Genomic DNA, 22,474 nt, shown 5'->3' with positions numbered 1-22,474 from the left:
ATCAAGGGGCCTCCTTGTAACTTACATTGACTTTGATTCCGACTAATGATGAAAGAATGTGGGAAAGTGACTTCAAAATATGGTACATGCCACCTTATTATGATTATTACTACCTCATAATAGGAGATATTTTATTCATAGAAAATATTATAAAATAATAAAGAAAAACAAAAAGGGAGTATTTTGAAATTTAGATAAATAGATGGACATGAAAAATTTCTACCCTCCATAGGTTTTATTTTTTTATTTTTTTGAAAAACTTTATAATATTTTTTAATTATAGTTTTCTATTCAATTTACATGATCGGCAATAATTATATTTTTTTCAAATTTCAAATAAGTGAACGAGCACTTATTTTATTATCTAAAATTTCCTTCTTCATATAATTAAGTATAATAAACAAAGATTGAATTATCGTGAATAAACTAGAAGCTTCGTTAACAAACAAAATATTTATAAATCAGGGTTTAATTAGTATGAAAAAATAATACCATTCGTATGGAAAGTTTAATTGCCAGTTTTAAATCGAAATAAATCTTATTTATAGTTTATAAATGTTTGAATTTGATAAACAAAACATTCATTTTTCTTAAAATAAAAACTTTCATTTGTCTTCGGTATTTTCTTTTAAAAGAGCCGTATAGGCTTTAGATTAACACCATTTACACAGTACAGTACAAGTTTTGCTATACTTTTATTTGCCGAAATTTTTTTAAATACCATAATCAAAAAAATAATAAACCAAAACACTCTAGATTTGAAAGATTTCCACATTTATTCGGACCGCACAGCCAATCTGCGGCTCATTTATGGGAGACTGCAGATTGGCTTAGAGGTTCCCAAAACTTAAATATATTCAATATTACAGTGCATTTTTTGTGCTTTTGGGGGATCTCTAAACCAATCTACAGTCCCTCATAAATGGCTTGCTGATTGACTGTGCGACCCGAATAAATATAATTTATTTATTTTTCTGCTACAAATAAAAATTTCAGCTTTGTTGTAAAATTAAAATAAAGTTACAACAAAAGTAAAATAAATAACAAGAGAGATAGATATAGCAATCACAGAATTTTATTCTCCACTTTTGTCTATAATATGCGTGTCCATTCTCCATTTACAAAACCTCTATTTATAAGCTAGAAAGAGATGTTACAATAATAAAAGAGAAAGTAAATGCCCATAGTAGTGGAGATAGTGGTTAATAAAATGAGAATTAATATTGAAGGTTATAGATTGAACATCTACATAAATGTATTTTATAACACTTCCACTTAGACGTTCATCTTTCATTATAAGCTGTTAATATGATACTTCAAGACCATGTACTGCCTCATTAAAAACCTTAACAAGAAAAACTCATTGGGATAAAAACTTGGTTAAGAGAAAAAAAACACAATGCGTAAAATGTCTCCTCTCATTTTGATATCATTGAATATCATTTAATTGATGTCGACCTATCTTCTTTGTGAGTTGTGTAAAAACCTTTGTCGGTAAAGATTTTGTGAATAGGTCTGCCAGATTGTCGATTGATCGGACTTAGTAAACATCTATTACGCCTTCCTTTTGTAGGTCATGTGTCAAAAATAAATTTGGTGCAATATGTTTAGTTCGGTCTGCTTTGATATATCATTTTTTGATTTGTACAATGCATGCTGCATTATCTTCATATAGCGGAGTCGGATTTACCTTAATATTTTCAAGTCCGCATTCTTCTTGAATATTTTGAATCATTGACCGTAACCAAACACATTCTTGACCTGCCTCGTATAAGGCGATCAGTTCGACGTGATTTGAAGATGTAGCCCTAAGAGTTTGTTTTGTTGATCGCCATGAAATTATAGCTCCATCAATTGTAATGAGAAATATTTATGATTAGCAGTTGGTCTTAATCTAATTAGTGCAGCAGCATGTAATATGGCATGTCCTAATGCGCAAGACGGTAAACTAGACCTCATGAGTAATGGTCTAGCAATTAATTATAATCTTTTAATCTACGATTCTTCCAGATCATTTTTTGTATGAACATGGGCCACTGGATGTTTTAACGTAATTCCAATAGACATGCAATAATCATTAAAAGTTTGAGAAGTGAACTCACCTGCATTATCAAGTCAGATTCTTCTGATTTGATAATCAGGAAAATTAGCTCTTAATTGGATAATTTGTGTTAATAGTCTAGCAAATGTAACATTTCTTGTTGCTAACAAACTCACATGTGACCAGCGTGTTGATGCATCAATTAACACTATAAAATATCTAAATGGTCCACAGGGAGGTGTAATAGGTCCAATATATCTCATCGAATTCTTTCTAAAAATAAAGGAGTTTCGGGTTCAACTTTATTTAGAGATGGCCTAATAATTAGTTTTCCAAGAGAATATGCTTCGCATGTCATATCTTTTGATAATATGATCTTCAAGTCTTTTAGGGGATGCCCATTTGCATTTTCAATTATTCTCTTCATCATTATATTTCCTGGATAACCGAATCTGTCATGCCATAATGTAAATAATTTTGGATCATGTAACTTCTGGTTAGTAACATCTAACTTCGGGTTAGCCACCATATTTGATTCTATTTTACTTATATAAGTACTATATAGTCCAGATGACATTGCTTGCATCTATTCAATTATGATATTCTGGTCATTCTTAATAGATGTGATATGAAGATACTTGCAAATTATATCATTCATAGTTTCAATATGATAACCATTCTTTCGAATATCTTTAAAGCTTAGTATATTTCTTCTGGATCTACTTGAATATAATGCATCATCTATTATTAATTTTGTTCCTTCGGGTAACAAAATAGAAGAGCCTTCTGTTAAATTACTTGTGTCAGATATAGTGTGAATATTAGTCTCACCAAGATGCTTGTGAAAAGTATTTCTTACTTTTAAATATAGTATTAGTTGTTTCATTGTCTACTAGATATGGATCTTCATTACTTATCATTACGTCAGTCATTTTCCTTTAAAATGCAAAAATAAATTACTTTTATTCATTAAACTTATTTGCATATAAAAATTTAAAAGTAAACTAAACTTTTATTAAACACAAACTTCTATGCTATATTTTCTCCCTAAGTAATAATATATATTTCTTCATTCACATTATGGAAGAAATCTGATACATCAAGATGTGTATTCATATGACATTCATTTTTGGGATCATTTTCAATAAAATTAGTTTTCAAAATTTTCCCTTTTTCTTGATTGAGGCTTGATAAAGCTCTACAAAATATTTGGGCATACGATAGGTACGTGACCAATGATTTATCATTCCATATATGTAACAAACATCTTCAGGACGTTCTTCTTTCTCATTTTTCATTAATACGTATTTACAACGTCAGGTTGTTACTACCATAACTTCAAGTTATGATAAATGAAAAAGGAGATAAATTTAAATTTTGTGAGATTTGCCATATAAATTAACTTCAGGTTATCAATGCCATAAGTTCAGGTTATTAATATCATAACTTCAGATTATGAAACGGGAGATAAATAAATATAAATAAAGGAATACGTAAATTGCATGAATAAATAAATAAATTTAAATGTATTAATAACTTCATGTTATAATAAAATATTTATTTAATAACTTCCGGTTATTAAATTGCTTGACTGCGCAATTGTAGAATTTAATTTGAAATAACTTCGGGTTATATTTTCATCCAATGACCTATAATAACTTCTGGTTATTATATTGATTTTATATGAAAATTTCTAATAAAACTTCAGGTTTTTAATTGAGAATAACTTCAGGTTTTTATTCATCCAGTGGCCTATAATAACTGCTGGTTATTATATTAATTTTATACTAAAATTTATAATATAACTTTAGGTTCTAAACAGAAATAGTTCCTGGCCAAAACATATAGTTCCTAGTAGAAACAGTAAATGCAGAAAAATAGTGTGTTTTGCTAAGGCCGAAACAGCTGCGCAGAAAAACTTTTATAACAATAAATTCAAGTTATTATTTTATTCGGGTAATACGAATTTCGGGTTCTTGAGAAACATTTAGTTGTGATAATAACTTCAAGTTATTACTCTTATTATTATATTCAGGTAATATAAACTTTAAGTTCTTGATAAACATTTAGTTTTGATAATAACTTCAGGTTAATATTCCATCATTCACTTCAAGAAATGATTCTTGTAAACTAAAAACAAATATAATAAAAAACTTAAGTAAAATTTAAATTAATGAAAGATATAATAATTAATAATATAAATTACTTACATTATTACTTTGCAACTTTTTCCGAGCAAGTTATGCTGATAGTGTGTTGTAAAATTAAAATAAAGTTGTAACAAAAGTGAAATAAATAACAAGAGAGATAGAGATAGCAATCACAGAATTTTATTCTCCACTTTTGTTTATAATATGTGTGTTTATTTTCTATTTACAAAACTTCTATTTATAAACTAAAAAGAGATGTTATAATAATAAAGGAGAAAATAAATATTCATAGTAGTGAAGGTAGTGGTCAATAAAATGAGAATTAATATTTGAGGTTATAAATTGAATATCCACGTAAATATATTTTATAACATGCTTTTATTTGTTTAGAATTGACTTTTTATTTGTTTTATGTATTTACCGAAGCTCATGGTGAAGGTGGGGTAAACGAGACAGAACAAAGCTTTCGTATTCCCTCTTTTTATTTTAGAATTGACCTTTTATTCGATTGGGATCCCCATCCCACCATCGCACCAAAATATAATTTAAAATTATCTAAAATAGCTCAAAACTTAAATTGAAGTATGCTTGTATATGCATGCCATGTGTTCGGCGTTCCCATTGATTTAATAAAACCGTTGACAGACGTATAAGAAACAAAGTGTATAGCGCACTTGGCCTAAATTTGATGAAACAAAAACAGAATTAGTTGACTGATTGTGATGTCTATCTATACCCTGGTTTCACCTGCAATTATTTGTACCAGAATCCTTTAAAGAATTTTTTTGTTTATATTTTTTTCTGACATAGAAAATGTATACAGTAAAGTATGATGTATATGATATTTTACATGATTATTGGTAAAAAAAAAAGAGAGATATGTTGAGTCTCAATGCTTAGTTAATGATGTAGTGGCCGAAATTAATTTTTAGATATATGATTTGAAATTATTTGTACTTTTATGTTAGATTTTAATTCTTTTTCCTGCATTATAGATGTTTTTTAACTTATACTTCCGTAGTGGGAGAATTTAAGAACATCCACTTCTTAATTAAAAAGTGGCATGTTTTCTATAAATATAAAATATATCAATACTTAATTTGATACGGTCTTTATTGGACTATCCCATACATTTAATTGGTGAACCATACATGAAAAGAAATAAAATAAAAAAATATCTTCCTAAATGCAAAGAGTAATACTCATCGTGTCTATTTATTTTTAATAATATAAAAGTAATTTAATATATCTTGTGAGCAACAATTGATTTACTGAAAATGTCTTATACAATGATAAAAATATCAGCTATATATAATTTAATTATGAGTAGGGTTAAAATCCACCATTGGTTTTATGCTCCAATCATGCTTCATGTTCTTATTTATGTTTTCAAAATTCGAACTATTGATCTAAACCGTTTAACTTGATCTTCATATTAAAATATATTTTTATAAATCAAATTTATATTTTTTTGAATTTTCATTATTTTTTAAATAGGTATAAAATCACCGTTTAGAAGTGATTCTAGGTCTTCGAAACAGTGATTTTGTATCTATTAAAGTCCGAACTGTCGTCGTGTTTCTTCACGATGAAGAGTTGCAATGTTTTTATCGTCGTCTATATCATCTTTTAAAATGTAATTACGCACAATAAATTATGATATTAATGTTGAAAAAAAAAATCAACAATTGTAGGAGAGAACAGATGTTATCATTGTATGCATTTCAGATTTATATTCTAACGTGGCAATTGTAGAGTAGTGGGCTCCTTATCTCATCCCATTGTAGTAATGGCAATTCTCGGATAAACATGGAGAATCAAAATGAGACAAAACCAGCGTTCTATGATGCTTTCTTCAACTCTCCTTAAATGGCCAATTAAGGCGGCAAACCGGTGAGAATTGGATTTAAGTGGTCAAACCGTGATAAACGGGTCAACCTAGTTTCAAATCATGACGTCTTTTGTTACTGTAGTGACGTCATATCCCAATTTAATTTCCCAACATTAGGTTTAGTAGGCATCAATTTTACAGATTCTTTTTATAGAATAGAAACACACACACATATATATATATTATACTTTTTAGATGTTGACGTTGTATGCCGATTTTTTTATTAATACCCTACAAAATAATTAAAATAATGAATATGGCCTTCATTTTTTTTTTTTTAAAAACTGCCTTAACCGCCTGTGTGTGTTGGGGGGGGGGGGGGGGGGGGGGGGGGTGTAAACCTGACCGCCTTCCATTAGAGCAGTCAGCTATAAAATCACTATAAATAGTTTTTTTTTTTCCTCCTACCCACCCAAAATTCATTCTAACATCAGAGAAGATTTTGGGCGATTTTTTTGGCAACTCCAGATATTTTTTTAATTACTTTGTGAATATTTTTTAGTTACTTTTTAATTACCCTTTAATTACTCTTTAAGTACTCTTTAATTACTCTTTAAATATTTTTTAAATTGTTAGGAATCGTTATTTAGCATCAATCAATTATTTTGTAATTGTTATTTAATTACTTTTTTAAATGTAATTTGTCAAGGAAAATAATGTTAATTACACTGTATGTGAGCGGCAAGCTAACTTGGGGTGCGGAGGGCGCACAATACACAAAAGATGCTGCCTTTGGCTTCGACGTTCATGAAAGTACCACATTTCTGGAACTTAAGCAACAAGTATATGAAAAGACTGGTGTAAATCCCAACCAGTATGACATAGAATTCGTTATACGGATTGACACACGGGGGGGGGGGGGGGGGGGGGGGGGGGGGGTTGGGGGATAGACATTTCTTTGGGAGGTATCCGATAATAGATGATTGATTGTGGAGATGTGTGTACAATCAATTTGATTCGATGAATATCCCAATAATGGACTTATATTCCAGAACGGTTCCGTGTCAGCCCAGGGCTGGACCTTCTAGGGTAAATTCAGGTTATGACAACTCGGGTTATGAAAACCAGGGGTACCATAACTCTTATGATGTTAGAAGCTCTACATCAATTGTTTTTCAAACCATATCCGTATGGATTTTCTACAAAGTCATCATCTTAAATTTCAAACCAAATCTTTTTTTCACAAAGCATATTTTACAGGGGGCATGCTTTTTCCTCATTGCTACCTTGGCCGCTTATTGGCACTCCTCTCTCTATGTCACGATTGGACGATCTACCTCGATTGCTACTGTTCATCCTATTCAAACAACAAAACAAACATAAAATAATACAATCCATATACAACATAAATTAATACAACCTAGATACAACACATAATAGCACAATGCCATAGAGTTCATAAAATAAAACAACATAAAATCCAGATATTAAAAACCAGTTCAAACATAACAATTATACAAGCCAGTAGAGTTCAAACATAAAATACTACGATATAATAGAATCCAAACTAAGGCTTACGAGCTGAGGAACTTGCTCCCCTCTGATCTTGAGCCCGGTGGAGATACTCCCACTTAGTGAGACGAGCGTCATTCACCGGATCTGCATATGGGTCCATGCAATTGGGGTCAACATTTATGCCACATTTAAAACAAAAGAACATATTCACCATGTCTCCCTTCACCGCACATAAGCAGCATTGTTCACATCTAGTTGGAGGGTTTCTGTCTTCCCAGCCATTCATGCAAATTTCTCTAATTGATGGATCAGGAGTGTTAATCAATCCTTCGGAATCTTTGAGCGAAAACATACTTTGCAAATTCCTCCTCGCGAGGGCTTCACCCGTCCAAAAATTATTAAGAAGTGTTCTTAACAGAAATCAAGCGATTTTAACAGAAAGCAAGACCAAAGTCCGAATCATGAAAAACAGTAATATAATTCTTGACACAAGGATTTGGCAACTCCATTGATAATTCTTTTTTGAGCTTACATGAAATGGATATTTATTAGCTGAGTAACAAAAATTAAGAAATGTTAAGTCGAAAATATATTATTTAAATTTTTTAAGAACTTTTTGTTGGTTGCACTTGGAAAATATACAAACTAAGGACCTGTTCGGAATGCAAAGAATCCATTTGGAATTGATGGGATTTTTGATTGATTGGAATAAAACATCACTAATATATGTTCGGAAGGATATATGATGTGGAAATGGGTATTTTTTATATTCTTTCTTTTCATTTCAATTTAATTTATGAGAAATAAATAAAAATTTAAATAGTGTTTACACGTCATAGCAGAATGATTAAAATGATAACGCTATCATCATATAGCACTGCTATAGTGCATTATAATATTAATAGTGTCGTAGTTTTTATAGTCTAAAAATACTACATCGACACTATAGTATGCTACTTGGAACTTAAAAATAAAGCATCAATGGAACCGAATTTGTTTTTTCCCATGCGCTAGGTGCTTTTACTGGAAAGTTTATTAAAAAAAAAGTAATAAAGTAAATTTAGATCAATGGAACCGAATTTGTTTTTCCCCATGAAATAGAGGCGCTAGGTGCTTTTAATGAAAAGTTTATTAAAAAAAAAAGTAATAAAGTAAATTTAGTTAGTTCCGTTCTATTTCACGTCACTTTTTAAAGTGATTCTGACGTAATTTATTTATTCGAGATATAGTTTAAACTTTAGATAAGATACAGAGTATTTTTTGTGGCAATTTCAATCAATTCATTAATAAATACGACTAAAAGTTCAGTTTCTTAAATACAACGGTTAAAGTATATCCATCTCATTAAATACAATTGATTTAATTATAAAATAAATATTTGTATTGTTTAATCAACTTTATTTAATTATTATAAAATTATTATTTAAGTATAATTGTATAATATCACTTATTTTTTAAAGGAAAATAGTAATTTTCATAAATTCCATCTACAATCCCACATTCATTTTAGTAAATTTATATAATCAATTCCATGTATATTTATATGTAATTTTCGTAAATTAATTTACGGATTTCCGTAACTGTAAAATTATATCTCACATAATTTTGCGAAAACTGAACTTTTCCTAAAAGATAAGTTGTTGGGCGAGTGTTACATGACATCTTATCAAATTTAATATTAATATAAAGATGTTAGTTGAGGATTTCAAATTATTTAATAAATAAAGGTGTCATCGTTTTTTTTTGTTAATAGTGGCGAGTTCATTTTGATCCGGACAACGGACAACTCTATAATTAAGAAATGTCCACACAATTAAGGATTTGTTTGTTTGTTACAGAATTGTATATGTTCAGAAATTAATTATTTAATTTACGGAAATTCATACTCATAGATACGTACAAAAATAATTATGAGAATATGCTAAAATGTAATTTCAGTTATACTATGATATTAGTTATGATTTTTCATTTATTTATTTCAAATATGAATAGCTATTCAATTTTTTTTTAATCTATTAAAAGAACAACACTGACTAACTCGTCTCTTTATTTTATACCAAAGTAAAATATGTTGGATTGTACCATAATCTACTTATTTGTTTGACTAAATTTGCAAAATCCAGGTTTGGATTATGTCTCTCGCAGTCCCCCAATAGCAATATTTCAAATTCTCAGATATAAAAAAAACCATTGTTGCTTGTTCACTCGAACTTCAATATTCATACTCAATGTCAAGCATACTCCACCAAATACTCAATCAATTGTAAGATCTATAGTTACTTTTGAGAGTTCTACTAACTGAAATAAACACTAGAGCCTTTTGTGCTCTCCTCTTTTACTTAGAGCCCCTAGTGCTCATGAGCCGATTTCGTGCTCGGATCATGTGACTTTTCAAGATTTGTAGGAACTCATCGGTTCCACCTTTGTAATTATTTTTTTATTGGATAAAGAAAAGTGCGCCATCAAGAAGGTCGCAAAGTTCCAGAGACGTACACATTAGTGCCGAACCTTGTAATCATCTCATGTGTCAAATGTCTTTTAACTCATCTATTTACTTTACGCACACTTGCTTGACTTGAATATTCTTAATTTCGTCAAGCATATTTTTACACACATTAGATAATTTTTTAATTAAGTGAATAATTATTAAATAATATTAAAATATTAAAAAAAAAAACATATTCACCCCTTCAGAAGGTGTCTTTAGAGACCAACTAAATAATGTATGAATAATGTCACATTGCTCCTTGAATTTTATTTCTTTCATTCGGCGGCAAATAATTTTTTAAATTGTTGGCTACAACTTCCGTTTAGTGCTTAACACAAATTAGGGAGTGATAGATATATAAGAGAGAGCAGCGTACACCGTGGGAAAAAATAATCTAGTTGAACGTTGTTATTTTTTTGAATAATTATATTCATCTTCGCACTCATGTCCTTCATCTGTTTTTGTAGCTACAGTAGAGAAATGTTGTACTATGATCTTCTCTTTTTTAGTTTCCATACTCATTCTGCATCAACATTTATAGACATAAGTGCTTGAAAGATAAAAATTTAATACTTGCATGCCTAACTTAACATGACTATCCTTTTTCTAGTCTCTCAATGATCCTTGCATCAACCTTTCAATCTTCCCCGCGTCAACCTTTTCTCTAACAAAAATAGTTGACCACATAGGTATAAATACTTGTAATACTTGATATTAATACATTCAGACGTCTGTCAGTGTCATATGTAAAAAATACTTACAAGTATAAATATAAATACTTACACGACGAGGTATACTTGTGTGACGACGAACCCGGAAGTACGTCATCATGGATCTCATTTGAAAGATAAAATTGTGTAGAAGATGTTCGTGGTTTAAATTTGCAAAATCCTCATAGATTGTGATAAATGTGGACGAGATTGAATACAAATTAGTTGTGTTCATTATTTTTTTTTCTTGTTTTAAAAAATATTTTATCGAAACACAAATTAAGATATAAATGACACTTTTTTATCCGTTTATCCGATCCGTACCATATTAAAAAAAAAGGTAAAGGTAAGATTTTTTTTTCTCGTTATCATAACGGATACAGATATGAAAATGTCTCCATTCAACTCGTATCGTACCCGTTGACACCCCTGTTACTAATGAATCATTACTAATGAATCATAATTTTGAAGAGTGATGATATATGAGGAATAAATTGTGCCAACTATATAACTACTCTTAGGTGCATTTAATAAGTAGAGTTTAGAAGGAAAGTAACAAAATTTAGATGGCAATACAAGAGTATTAATTAGGGGCAATATCACTTAGCAAACAAAAATATTTATGTGCTCTTAAAATTAAGAATATGACGCTGAAAAACAGCGCTTTCTATTAGAATAAACTGTGAAATACGCATAAAGATGCTTAAAAATATAACATAATCATGTATTCACCCCATTGTCAAAATACTTTTCTTAACTCGATGTAGTTTGTAGCATAGTCACCAGATTTGCGAATCAAACTCGAATAATTCAGTTTTTTTTTGTGATACCAAACTGAACGTTGAATTATTTGGTTAACCGAATTTTGACCAAATTAAATCCGAATAATTTGTAAATTTTATAAAATTTTCCTAAATTTTACGAATTATTCGTGAATTTTTCACAGAACATTTTTTGTTTATTTTTGTTTTGCTCTATTGCAGCACTGAGATTTCTGATCCAAAAAATTTTAAATTATTTTCGAATTATTTTCGAATTACAAATTTTTGATCTGGCTCAATCGAATCAGAATAATTTATTTGCGACTACGGTCAAACCTAAAAAAGAAATTAAAAAATCTTCATTTTGATCAAAATACAAATTTTGACCATTGATAAAAATAAATTAATTTACACAGGTTATTTTAGTCTTTCAATGCATGTTGTTGTTGACGCCCGGACAGCATCACTACTTGTCGGAAGTCTCGCAAGTACTTGTACATGTATATTTAATGAATATATCTCTCTTTCTCTTTCATCTCAGATTAAAAATTATTACTGTGATTTGGTTTCTCTTTTCCCCAAGTAAATTCCCAGGAGTATTTAACTATTAATTTATGTGTCCATCTCTCTCTCGTGCCGAGGATAGGTTGATTAATAGGTGTGTAAGCCTTATACAAATCGAACCGTTCCTTTTTCTTTTCTCTTTATTTTTATTTTTTTCTTTTTGACGCGGTCAAAACTCAAAACAGACCGTAAAAATTGGAAATGAAAGGAGCAATGCTGACTTGGGTAGTTTTTGTTTTCTTCTGCGTTTTGTACTCCTCTGTTGGCCCGGTCATTTCGTTTTGACGCGATGCTTTTACTATTCACCACGGGTAACTAGAAAGTGAAAACCTTCAATAATTACACAAACCACATCTGAATTACTGAGTTGACCGGGTATACCCGGTGGCCCTGGGAGGTGTTGACCGGTAAAGTGAAGGATAACGACAAGAGAGAGAGGTAGAGAAAAGAGTTACTAGGCTCTGTTTCTTTTTTTTGTTTCGCAACTACACAGCAAAGAGAGCCGCTTTCAGAAAAAAGATTGTATAATAATAGTCTATCAGTGCTATTAAGGGAGTAGGAGACTAGTGTGTGAAAGAGAGAGCGTTTATATCAACGCTAATAAGCTCTCAAGAGCGGTGCTTCAAAATTTGATGGTCACTTGCTCTTTTTTCTCTCTCTATCTCAATCTCTGTCTTTCTCTTTCTCTTATCCCCATGACCCATCTCTTAACTTCTCAAGCTTAGCTTAGCACTAAGAAATCCGATCAATAATCACCAGAGAGAAAACCAACCAAAAAAATAAACTTTTCTCTCCTCTACCTCTCCGTTCCAACCCGATTAGATACATGCTCCATGGATTTCGACGACCACGATGAAGCCGAGGAGGAGGAGGAGGAAGAGGAGGAGATGGGAGTCCCTCCGGTGGGACCCGGTTACCAGCTCCCTCCAATCATGCCGAATTCCTCTGGTCCGAAGCCACTCAACTCGGCCCCTGGACCTGAACCCGTGCCCGGGCCAGGTCCTCGCAAGAGCCCTACTGGAAGCAGTAGCGGTGGTGGCCGCTACCGCGAATGCTTAAAAAATCATGCTGTTGGGATTGGTGGCCATGCAGTCGATGGCTGCGGAGAGTTCATAGCGGCAGGAGAGGAAGGCACAATTGATGCCCTCCGCTGTGCTGCTTGCAACTGCCACCGCAATTTCCACCGTAAGGAGGGCGATGCAACGGGCTGTGCTGGCCCGAGTACTATCCCTACGGGAGCAATCCTAGACCCTTCCACAACATATCACCAACCTCACCCGCAGTTCTCGCCGTACTACCGCACCCCTGCAGGATACTTACACCATCACCACATGGCAGCGGCAGCTGCGGCGGCTGCAGCTGCACATAGGCCAGTGCCTCTAGCGTTGCCGTCGACTTCTGGAGGTGGGGGACATAGCCGGGATGAGGGGGAGGATGTGTCGCATCCGATGGGCATGATGGGATTGGGAGGCAGCGGTAGTGGCGGTATGATGATGGGGATTGGAGCATCAGGGTCCGGGTCCGGGTCTGGATCCGGGAAGAAGCGATTCAGGACCAAGTTTACTCAGGAGCAGAAGGATAAGATGTTGGCGTTTGCCGAGAAGGTCGGGTGGCGGATCCAGAAGCATGATGAGCAAGCCGTGCAGCAGTTCTGTAACGAGGTATCGGTGAAGCGTCATGTGCTTAAGGTCTGGATGCACAACAATAAGCATACTCTTGGTAAGAAACCCTAGATGAATTGATTGGAAAGAGAGATAGCTTAGCTTAGCTTAGCTAGGGTTTCTTTGATGTTTGGTTTTTCTCTTTAATTATGATCTATCTGTCTGGTTAGGCTAGTTTTCTCTCTGGTTTTTTTTTTTTAATCTTTCTTATTTTAATGTTGCCTTCTTTTTTTTTTAACTTTGGGTCTTACTTTTTAGTTTTTAGGTTGGTTTTCTTCTTATTTTATTCATGTTGGTTGCATGGTGGAATTTGAGGTGTTTAATTTGGAATGTGTTATTTGATGTTGGTTGGAAGGGAACCAATTAGGCCATTGCTAATTATACCTTATTTTAGAAAAATTTAGTTATATTGAACAATGGTAATATTGGAATGATAAGACTCAATTTGACAAGGCATATATAAGAGTAGAGTACATGAAGGATACACTGTTGTATTCTTCTTCTATCTATTTAATTTGTAGTTCTTTTTTGTTTTCTTCTCAGTTTGCCTTTTGCTCCTACTAGTGTTCAAATTCTCATGCATGTATGACTGTATGTATTTCTTTAAGAATTGTGTAAGGCTGATTTCTGACTAGCTCCATTTAATCCGATTAACTGACCTCCACAAAATTCATTGTGGCATTTTCTAATCTGAGTTTGGCGTACGACTACTACACTGCTACACATGTGCATACAACATATTCATTTCATTTATTAATTTTTTGAGAAGTTATTGAACCCATCTATTCATTCCTTCTCTCTGTCTATTAGAGTTGGATAGTAAATAGGACTAGAATCAATTCTCTCTTTTTCTCTTATGCTTTTAATGGACACTGATGTGTAGCCATGTTAATAGCCATGGCAGAAGGATGATCACGAGACCAAACCCTCTTTCTCTCTCTAACATACAGCTAAGCAATAAGCTAGCTAGTATCCCCCCCTTGTTGCATTTATGACTGCTATTGTGTCAGCTAGCAAACCCCCTCCATTAATACCCAGATGATACCAGTATCTGTTCAAGCTTTGTCTACTACATAGCAATCCCTTGTTTTTGTCTTTGCCCCCACGCTTTCCTATGCACAGTCACATAGCCCCACCACACAGCGCTTTTCTCTGAGCATATATGAACACCAACATGAGACATGGCCTCCTGTTTTGTATCAGTTCTGAGTTCCCTCTCTCTCATCTCTCTCTAGTACGTCTTCCCATTAATTTTTTCTTCTCTCCTGTTTCTTCTCCTGTTTTGCTGCGTCATTCTTCAATTTTTCTTCCTCCATGCATGTCACTATGCTGGGGGGGTGTCTTTAATGGCGGTTGTGCTTATGTAAGAAAGAGTATTGTTCTGTTAAAGGTGAGAGATTTTCAGGAGATCTGGTATGGTGTTATTACCAGAGCGTGGTCCACTATGCACACGTAGGTGGAAGAGGAGGAATTAACTCCGTTTGTCTTGTTCCTAGCAAGTATGATAGCTGGTTGTTGATGAGATAATATATGTGGTGAATAAATCTTCCCTCTTTTTACATTCTTTATTTTAACCATTCATTCAAAAAAGAATGTTTCTTTTTACCTTTATATAGGAGGTTTTCAAATTGCTGTCTTTTTCTGTAATATATAAGCCTGGAAATATTGTTGTTTGAGTAGAGTTTATAGTCTGACTAATTACAACAAAATAATTAAGGTTAGTAACGTCGAATTAAAAACTCAAGATGAATATTTACTTGGACTATCAACTCTTCATAAGTTGTTTATTTTCGAACATTTTTATTTGTGATTCCAAATCCATAATAGTGTCGGAGTTTTTGAGATATATATGTTAATTTATTGCATTTCTTCATTTGTTTTTTTTGGTGATTTATACATCTGATATAAAATTATTTGAGTGCATAATTAATCTATATTTTTCGAACAAAGTGATTATTCTTTGTTTTTTTTTTTTTCTTATTTCTGAGGTTGGCGGTGTGGTTTAGTCTAAACTTTGCCAACTTAATTAATTATAAATTTTTTTTTTGCCTGTTAAATGTATCTGATCATAGAAATTAAAAGAAATTATGCAAACGGTATTCTTTAATATAACTTGATCATTAGATACAAATGCTGGATTGCTTTAGTCTAATAAAAAAATATTAGATACAAAGGTTGGATTTTCTTTAGTATAATGATAATATAATATAATTGATAATCATAAAAAATTATTAAATACAAATTTAATTTGCTTTAGTATAATTGATAATATAACATAAATTATAATTATATTATGATTACATATTTAATAATTGAAAATGTAAAATATTAATCTTTTACATTTTATTATTTTCTAAAAAATAATAATGGTATTGAATAATATTAATAAACTTTATACATTCAAGATTTTTTTTTTATATTTTATACTTTCTATTATCTATGTTTAGCATAAAATTTGGAAAATATTGTTGTTATATTAAAGATAATTTAATCAAATATAAAATAATAAAATTTAACAATATTATAGTTAAAGTATTTTTGCTAAAATTATGATTGTTATTTTTATAATTTTATCGAGTCCACTTTTCATTTTCAAAATCATTATTGATTTCCTCCAAAATCACAACTGGTTTTCTCAAAATCAGAAATACTTGTTATTTAATTGTGAATTGATACAAAATTATGAAGATAAAGATATTATGTAAAGTTGCATATACTATATATATATATACACACACAACCTAATTTGAGAAAACGAGAATTAGATGAATTTAACACGAATTTAGCATGAATTTAAGAAAACTGATTGAAAACACACGTTGTAGGTCATACATAAAATATGAAGCATTAGCTGCAAATTCATGAGTTTATTGTGTTAAATTTGCAAATCAATTCTATACTCTTACGTACTGTCTCGTAATACATTGTATACTTAGTCGTTCTCAAAAACTAATCCTTCGACTTATATACATGACTAAAGTATACCATATATAAAATGAACTTAGTGAAAATAAAAATGTTACTAAACTTCCATGTTTTTTTGGGGGGCGGTGCATATTCTTTTGTACTCACGGATTCGTATATATCGTACAGCTGCATCGTTTTGTTTGCTTACGCTAGCTTGATGCTGTGCTATTTTTTTTTTTTCCACAATGCAAATTTATTTTTAGGCGTATAGCTAATAATTTACGTATAGCTAACAAGTAACAACTAGAACAGATATATTGACTATTGAGCATTGGAAAAAAATTTCCTGTTCGAATGGATGGGTATTTATGGGATTTGAGAGGTTACTTTTATAGTGAGTATATATGTCCAGATATAATTTTTCAAAAGAGGCAAAATCAATACGGTGCATAAAATATAGAGTTCCGTTTAAGATTCGTGCCAAATTAATCCTCAGTTTTGGAAGGGAATAACAACAAATCGTTTCTCTCCTCCAAAAAAAAAAAAAAAAAAATTCCCCATCAATGACATGATTTTTCATCCCTTGCCAATTTAATTCCACTCTTCTATATCTGTTTGGTTGCAATCAACATTGTAGATTGAAAAATTGCACCTTTTAAAAGTGATATTATAAATTTATAATGTTTCATAGTTCATACATATATATGACAATTGTCTGACATTTTTCACCATTATTTAGTTAATAGAAATCTAATGAATCCAAATATAGTTATTCCAAAGTAAAAAAAAGTTCATTTATAGTTATTTTCGGTTTTATACATATTTTTACTTACAAATGCCTGACTTTAACCATTAATTTAGCAATTGTTAATGACATCTTACACCATTTGCTTTGTTTTACTATTGCTCACTTTAGTACTCGCAAAGGAGCCGGTCGACAACAAAAGTAGTATTAAATTTTAATCCGCGCTAATTAGTTCATATCCGGTTGTCATAATCTTAATTAGATAATTAAGAGGCTTAATTAAAGGATATAGGTAATTTAAGATCTAAGTGAACGTGAATTATGATTGTGAGCAAAAGCAGACTAAATTAGGTGATCTTAATCATTACTAAGAAAAAAAATGTTCGGAAGAATTAAGAAACTAAGGAATTTAAAGAAACCTTAAGGAGGCTAAAGGAAGTGTTGTTGAATGACCCTAAATAATTTTGGCTTAGATTGTTAATTAGGCTTATCAGGTCCATTCAATCCATCATTCTTTAATTTCTTTAATTAGAATACATTGATCTTAAGCAACAAAATTATTAAGCAATTAAAGTCCAAATAGAGAATCAGTTTTTGGTCTAGTGACAAAGACAGTGCTCTCTGTGTGGGAGGTCACAAGTTCGAAACTCGATAAAAAATTCTTTATAAATATTCAATAGTTGAGTGACTTGATCTCAATCTTTACGTACTAAAGAAAAGAAGAGAAAACCTAAACATTATATCTAACCCACTCATATATTAAAGGAGCTTCCATGCATCATAATATGTTTAAAATGAAGGAGATTCATTAAACCAATTAATTATTCATCAAAATTAAAATATTTTGACAAAGATTAAAATTGAATAATTACATGAGGCCACCATAATATCTCAACTTCATTTAGTTGCACCAATATTTTCTCCACTACGAGGAAATATATATTGACATCGACCTAATTAAATATATAACTCAACACCACACTGAACACACCTATTGGATCCATCATGCTACATTTTTTGTGGGTCCTTTGTAGCATGCAAATCGGTTGAATTGGGATTGCATGATATGCCTACATCATGGTATCACCAAACCTAACAATATCTCTGTGTGGTCGCTATATATACTTTGGTAGAGAAGTTACAAAGAATGAAACTGTCTCCTATGAGGAGAGATGCTCCGTCTCTCATGGCCCCATTTGTGTTCTTGTCTTTTAATGTGTGTTTATGCATGAAGGAATGAAAGAGATTGTGTCATGTGAAATTGACATTTATGCACCAAGTTTTTGTAATTGAATTATCACGCACTGATATTGCTGGCATTAAAGTGTCAGTTTATGTGCACTGTAGCAATGCAGACAGCAAGATAAGTCTCTGTTGCTCTTCTCTCTTGTAAAGACTTTTAAACAGGAAAAACAAAGAACAGAGAATAGAGATCCCAATACTGTGCCTTGTTTAGGGATATCACTTTTAAGTTTGAAATATTTACAACGAATCCTTTAGTCAAACTTCGCACACAGAAGACAAAACATAATATTAGTCACCAGATTAAAGATACTAGTTTAGTTTGTTTCTATTCAAATGTTGGACCTGTGATTGAAATGCGTTTTGAATTAAGCCCATCAGATTGTATGCTCAAATGGAAATTTAAGTAGAGGTAAATGAAAATTTTAATATTGGGCCTTATAAGGCCTTACTAGAAAATTGGGCTTCGATTTGGATGTGACAAGTTTGAATCTTTTTCCACCCATAAAAGGTTTAACAGAAACCTCTGATATTAACAAACCTTTTAGGAGTTGGTTTTCTCTCCATTGTTGGGATCTCATTCAATTGTGTAATCCTGTAATCCTTTAATCATGTACTGATGGATTTTGTAGGATAGCAGTTCCAAGTTTATTCTATGATATTGGTAAATTTTTACTATTTTTCTGAAGTATTTTTAACCATATAAATTATAAAAAACAAACATACTATTTATCCAGTTAACAAAATTGAGTTAGGCTGGGGTGCTATGGATAGCATAGTGGTCTCTATGCTACGGCTCAATATTTGAGTTTTCAAAATTCAAACGGTCGATCCGAACCGTTCATCTTATTCTCCATATTAATATCTGCTTGGAGACCAAATTTTACATTTTTCTGAATTTTTTTACTATTTATTAAGTATTTTACAAAATTATTGATCCAACGGTGACTGCACAAAACAGTAAAACCGTTGGATTAGCGATTTTCAAAGTGGATTAATAAATAGTAAAAAAATTCAGAAAATTATAAAATTTGGTCTCCAAGCAGATATTAATATGGAGAATAAGATGAACGGTTCGGATCGACCATTTGGATTTTGAAAACTCAAATATTGAGCCGTAGTATAGAGGCCACTATGCTATCCATAGCAACCCAGCCTAACTCAACAAAATTTACAGTTTTTTTTATTTATACAAAATATGAATTATGGATGTACAATCAAACAATTTGCCTGACTCACCTGACTGACGTGACCAACTGGACCTGTGATACAATGAATTCCAATTTTGTTTGATTAGATACATATTAAATTTTATTTAATCTAATAAATATATATTGGTTATGAATTTTATAAAATATGTCGGTTAAAAACTGGCTTGACCGCATAATAAGCGTAATATTTAGATCCTCATAAATTTTTTAACAGTCCTATATTCTGTTTTCAATCAATTTTTTTTTTTTTTGTAAATGAAATATTCTTATGAATCATTATAGTTTTTCTTAATCTTCTTTTAGATAATTTGTTGATTTAATATTGTTTAATCAATGATATTCTTATTGTTAGTTAAAATATGATGTATCGGATAATATAGAATTCTATTGCATGAATTTTGTCATTTTTAGATTCTTTTTGAATATGTTTCATTTAAGTTATTTGTGTTTGGGTTCCTTTTTTGTTTTTTGTTTTCTCATAATTAATAATTAATTATTCTGTAATATATATAATACTTTTTTTTTTATCATGAAACTCACAAATCTTCATAACCCAGCTGCCCAAAGAAATGGTAGAAGTTTAATATATTTTAAGTTATGGATTAAGAATGTTTTAAATCCAACAACTATGAATTGGAATGAAAATGTAGACAAAAACAGAACAGTGGGACCGTGTTTTTATAATATTATTATTTGCAATATTAAACAATGTACTATTTTTCAATTATATCAATAATAAATAAAATAAAGAATTTTACCTTTTCAAATTATTTTCTAATGACAACTTGTCAATTAAAAAAAAAATTAAACGCTGAACAAGACTGTTCCGCTATTTTAAATTGATTAGATACAAAAAAACAGGCTCCTTTTTATTAACATATGAAATTCTCTATTTTATTTTCTGTCCAGGGTCCTGAACTCCTGATCGACTGGAGAGGAAAAGGATAATATATTGAAATAGAGGTTCTATTGTAACTGAAAAAGGAGAAAATTGAGTAAAATTGTGAAAATAAGAAAAGTGAATTGAATTGAATTTTTTACGAGTAGGTCTCTTCTCTGATAGAATAAGAATATTACGCTCGTGGCTTAATTAAATAATATTACAAAGTTCTTTTATATAATGAGGAGGGATCAAGTTACAATAATTTTGAGTTATAACAAGTTACAACAAGTATTTTTTGTATTTTCAAAGTCCAAATCGTCAATCCAAACCGTTAGATGTGATCTCTACAATAAAATGTGATTGGAGACCAAATTTTACATTTTTTTGGAATTTTTTTACTATTTATTAAGATGGGTATAAAAACTAGTCAACTTCATACCATTGAATTTTGTACCCATCTTAATAAATAGTAAAAAAATATCAAAAAATGTAAAATTTGGTCTCCAAGCACATTTTATTGTAGATATCACATCTAACGGGTTGGATCGACGATTTGGACTTTGAAAATGCAAAAAACGCTTGTTGTAACTCAAAAATTGTTGTAACCTGATCCCTCCTCTTATATAATATCATTAACGTCAATTTTATTTGCTAGTTAATTATAAAATATTTTTCATCACATGATTTAAACTCCGAATCCTTATCTCTTTATTTCCTTTGACACCCATGATTTATGTCCGTTACCTTTTCCTGTGACAACAAGTGTACAACTCGTTTTACCATTCATCCATATAAGAAAAAGATACCTCAAATTACAGTGGTTTAAGTTTTAACATTTACCAAATTCAATTGTTCAGACAACATATTTAAACAGTGTTTCTGAAAGTATTTGTTTAAATTCAAAATATTTTATATCACATGTATTTAAAAAACGTGAATATTGTTATTAACTTTTTATGGAAGCACAGCAGATATATAATCCCAATTTTTTTTTTTTTTTTTTTTTTGGGGGGGGGGGGGGGGGGGGGGGGGTATGTGGTTCAGTGTAATTAGACCTAACTTTGTCATTTTGCTTGGTATTAAAGAAAGAAAAAGTTCCATAAAGTTAGGCTGAAGGATATCAGAACTTAGGCAGTTGACTCAATAGGTCAAATTAATATTGTCTTCCCCTTCTCGTTTATATGTTAAGAGGACAGGATCCTTTGTGGCCTCAGACAGTGTGGATGATTTAGTAGTGGGTTACAAATACTTCTTCTTTAAATCCTAGATAATGATATATTGCTCTATTATAGTATTTCAGCCAGTACTTTAACTTCCCAGAAACAAATTATAAAAAAATGTGTTAAATTGGATTAGTAACTCGTGTGAATTTTAATTTTGAATAACATAAATATAGATGAGAATAGTAACTTCTTGTGAATTTTTATTCAAAATTTCCTATTTTATAAATGTATTTTCAATCATTTAGGATCATTACTTCGATATTATAAACTTGAAATTCATTCTACCTCAATTTCCAAAATATATAGATAGTGATTCAAGAAAATAAATATATTACCTACTGATCAAATTTAGATACACATTTGTTGGAGCAAGTACATATTTAACTGCCATTTCTTTGTTGCAAGAAATTAAATTTGCAAAATAAAAAACAATGAGAAGAGAGACAAAAGAATGTAACGATCTGGAAATTTCAAATCTACTAGAAAGTATTTTTATTTGTACCCAAATATATATTTAAAAAATAAGAAGTGTTCAAAAGCCT

General features: G+C 31.0%; 1 protein-coding gene across 1 annotated transcript; it reads left to right on the top strand.

The window, feature by feature from the left end:
• Positions 1 to 12,510: 12,510 nt before the first annotated feature.
• HB22 (homeobox protein 22) lies at positions 12,511 to 14,120 on the top strand. The gene has a single exon (XM_078300688.1). The coding sequence runs from the start codon at positions 12,894 to 12,896 to the stop codon at positions 13,791 to 13,793; it is 900 nt and encodes a 299-aa protein (XP_078156814.1). The 5' UTR covers positions 12,511 to 12,893; the 3' UTR covers positions 13,794 to 14,120.
• Positions 14,121 to 22,474: the final 8,354 nt, after the last annotated feature.

The sequence above is a fragment of the Carex rostrata genome, chromosome 4, assembly GCF_964058835.1.
Source record: "Carex rostrata chromosome 4, lpCarRost1.2, whole genome shotgun sequence".
Taxonomy (NCBI): domain Eukaryota; kingdom Viridiplantae; phylum Streptophyta; class Magnoliopsida; order Poales; family Cyperaceae; genus Carex; species Carex rostrata.
The sequence above is the reverse complement of the archived record's forward strand: the minus strand, read 5'-3'. Positions and strand labels throughout refer to the sequence as shown.